Genomic DNA, 3,269 nt, shown 5'->3' on the forward strand with positions numbered 1-3,269 from the left:
TTTAAAGAGTGACGACTACTGCGTTACACTGCTGGGTGTTTTTTTTATGTCTAGTATTTGAGCACTTAGACGAGCAATGGCCTGTGCGTATTTGTTTGGAAGAAAATGTTTAAAATTCAAAATGTTGTCTTTACCATTTGATGACTTTGATAACATGTGGATTTTCAAGGAGGTTAAAGATAACAAAACGAAAACTTAAAAATAAATTTTCTTTTGAATCTGAAACCGTAAGTTTTCTGAATTTCGAACTGATTGGAATATGATCGGGTATGTTGCGTCATATATCATTTTTAAATATAGACATTGATCCTTTTGTTTCCATATTTAGTTATTCTATATTATACAAACAAGTTCATTCTGACATATTGCTATCAGTTCAAGTGTTCCTCCATTCGTTTAGTGCAAGTATCATCGAATGCGTTTATATGGCTTCAAGAAATTCAGACATTCTGTATAAATACGAGTCCATGAGAATCAAATGGAGTCGATGTTTTGAGGAAATCAGAAATGATCATGTGGCTGACTCGATCAAAACGTTTTTCCGCAATTTTCATAGAAATCACAGAGGTTTTACCTTCGTGGTTGGGGAGCTGTATGATGGGACAACTCATCTGTTTGTTAAGCAGTCTAAATATCGACAAATCAAGAATGAGATAGAAGAACGAGTTGATGAGACTTTGCCAGACGTCGCAGAGTTCAGGGATGTTACAATTATAAAAAGAAGAATATCATTTCAAGGTTTCCAGTCGTACCGAGATTTTGGCAACATCCTCAAAGAAAAAAACCTGGAAGTCGAAAGAAGGTTTGTAAACCGTTGTGTAATTACATCCGGAGTTAAACAAACTGAGTCGTTGGCAGCAGCCTGCATGCAACTTCGTTTGGTGATCTCTAGTTCAAGTCATGCCAAAAGAGCCGTGGGAGAGAGGGCTTGCTGGCGAAGGCTTTGATGACTTGGCTTGTTTTATACGGCATCACGCCTACCAGTCGCGACTTGTTTCATTGTAAACAGATTTAAAACGTTCTCTCTGATAGCACTGTGGAACAGTGACTGTTCTTAATATCCTTACAAACTGATGTAAATTGAAAATTTTTGGGTTGTGCACTGTTCCCTGTCGAATAAACAATGGAAGAAGAATATGTTACGGCAAGTTCCTAAAGGCTGATTACGAAAATAGAAATCTACCAATTAGTTACTGGGATCCATTACCTCATTTTCTGTATTTGAATAAAAATATAATACTATAAATTCAATTTTTTTTAGTGGAACGGTTGCCTGAAGATGTTATTCATTTTATGCCAGGTGTTGTCGTCACTTAAAGGATTTTTCGTTTACGCTCTGTTTAACCTTATTCCAACGGTTCCGGTTGCTGTTAACGAGCTTCGATTGGCAAATCTTGATTTAGATTTTAAAATCCGGATTTCGGATAGCTACTGTAGCTAAGGCTTGTCTGCTTCTAAACCGTTATTTTCTGATAATTTTTAGAAGACATGCAGACGCAAGAAAAAGTGTAAGAAAACTACGCAGGACTCTAAGAGCAGCAGATCCAAATGCCCTGATTTTGGCATTTGACCTGGAAGTTTACGAACATGACCACAGTATCATCTTGGAGATTGGCTACGCTATGACAACATTGAACAACCCGAAAAAGATGCAAAAGTTCCACTACATCATTAAAGAAAATCTAAGGTATGTGAAGATTTGGAACTGCTAAGAGGGAAATTGAAGGCCGACTAAAGCCTCATGAAAGCCTTGAGAATTTTCAGGCCAAGGTTGATAATTACCATATTCCGTTGATTTAATTTACTAAAGATTTCACACTTGTGTATGCTAGGAAACGCACTTACCTCAGTGTATTCAGGATATGAACGTTTACTTCGGCTGGAAATAACGGACTGCATCTCGGTCAGCAGTGACGAAAGGAGATTAACTAATAAGGGACTACTGCTTATTGCGTCATGGTACAGAACCGAACAAAGCGACGGCTTACAACTGAACGATTGGGCCTTTCTTGATTCTTTGGGATTTTACCACCTTCTAACTACCAATAACAACAACAATAATAATAACACTAAGATTATCTTCTCCCCTATGGGGCTTATCAGGGATAATCAGGGAACAAATAATTTTAAATCGAACCGGATAAAAACATGGTTGTAAGTCCCAACGGGTAGGAGGCGAACCAGTTGGCTATTTTACAAGCTTGACCGGGGATTTTAACCCGGGACAACCGAGAACAAATCCAGCTAGCGGTCCAGCGCATTAACCGCTCGGCCAAGCTGCCTCCTACCAAAAACAGAGCAAGTCAGTTGGTATTTATTTTTCATAATTTTACAGGTACGCAAACAAAGATTTTGTGCCTGATAACAGGGATCACTTCATATTTGGCACCTCAAAGCGCATGTCTCTTAGGAGAGCCGCTGCAAAAATCCAGGAGCACATTGCAGAGGCTGATTTCTTAGTTACTCACTCTGGAGCACATGATACAGAGTTCCTAGACAGCTGTGGGGTCTCCGTATCAGGGAAGCTCATGTTCGACACTCAGATCCTTGCTACGGCGTTACTTCCAGACGGACCACCGCTCTACAGTCTGAAGCGGTTGCTGGAAGACTTGGAAATTAAATTTGATGAAAAGATTCTCCATAATGGCGGAAATGATGCTGTCTATACCATGAAGGTGTTTCTAACCTTGACGCAGCACGCACTCTGAAGGGCCCTACAAATTGCCTGTGTAAAAACTAGATCTCCAGTAGTCACACCAGAAATTCCTTCACATAATTCGTTTACACGAATTTCCATACCCGTCGATTGACTAAGTCAACGGTAAAATGATAAAAATTGGTATTTAAGCACAGGGTGGGATACGTGACGGTATAAATTGAAAGATTTGAAGCAGTTTGAAAGATGGGTTGCGTTTGTACAGTTTACTATTATTTTCTTTCATTACACTCTTTTTTCATAAGACTGTATTTTAAACAAATATCACGAAATTTTAAGAATATAAGTTTTGAGAATAACTCCCAAGGCTGGTTGAAAAGGATATAATTTTGAGTTTTGAAAATCTGAATTACATGTTGGGCAAAATTCACAAATTTCATATTCCTTCATATTGAACGATTTCATTCTTTTTTACCAATATATTCATTCACATTCACGACATATTCATTCACATTCAAAACAAAATTTTTATTCAACACAGTTGTTATATTCATTCAACATTTTATGCGCATCCCTCTTCCCTCGCATCAGTGATTGGATCCCAGGCTCTTGC

At 38.3% G+C, this 3,269-nt stretch overlaps 1 protein-coding gene across 1 annotated transcript; it reads left to right on the forward strand.

The window, feature by feature from the left end:
• Positions 1–350: 350 nt before the first annotated feature.
• On the forward strand, positions 351–2,923 carry LOC140932942 (uncharacterized). The gene is made up of 3 exons (XM_073382446.1): positions 351–802; positions 1,484–1,687; positions 2,336–2,923. The coding sequence occupies exons 1-3, from the start codon at positions 426–428 to the stop codon at positions 2,706–2,708; spliced, it is 954 nt and encodes a 317-aa protein (XP_073238547.1). The 5' UTR covers positions 351–425; the 3' UTR covers positions 2,709–2,923.
• The last annotated feature ends 346 nt before the right edge of the window (positions 2,924–3,269 follow it).

Source organism: Porites lutea, chromosome 4 (assembly GCF_958299795.1).
Source record: "Porites lutea chromosome 4, jaPorLute2.1, whole genome shotgun sequence".
Taxonomy (NCBI): domain Eukaryota; kingdom Metazoa; phylum Cnidaria; class Anthozoa; order Scleractinia; family Poritidae; genus Porites; species Porites lutea.

Excerpts from the sequence above, each read along its gene's own strand:
- LOC140932942 (XM_073382446.1), top strand. The coding sequence starts at position 426 with ATGGCTTCAAGAAATTCAGACATTCTGTATAAATACGAGTCCATGAGA. Across the intron at positions 803-1,483 it reads AACCTGGAAGTCGAAAGAAG|AAGACATGCAGACGCAAGAA; the intron begins GTTTGTAAACCG and ends GATAATTTTTAG. Across the intron at positions 1,688-2,335 it reads ATCATTAAAGAAAATCTAAG|GTACGCAAACAAAGATTTTG; the intron begins GTATGTGAAGAT and ends ATAATTTTACAG.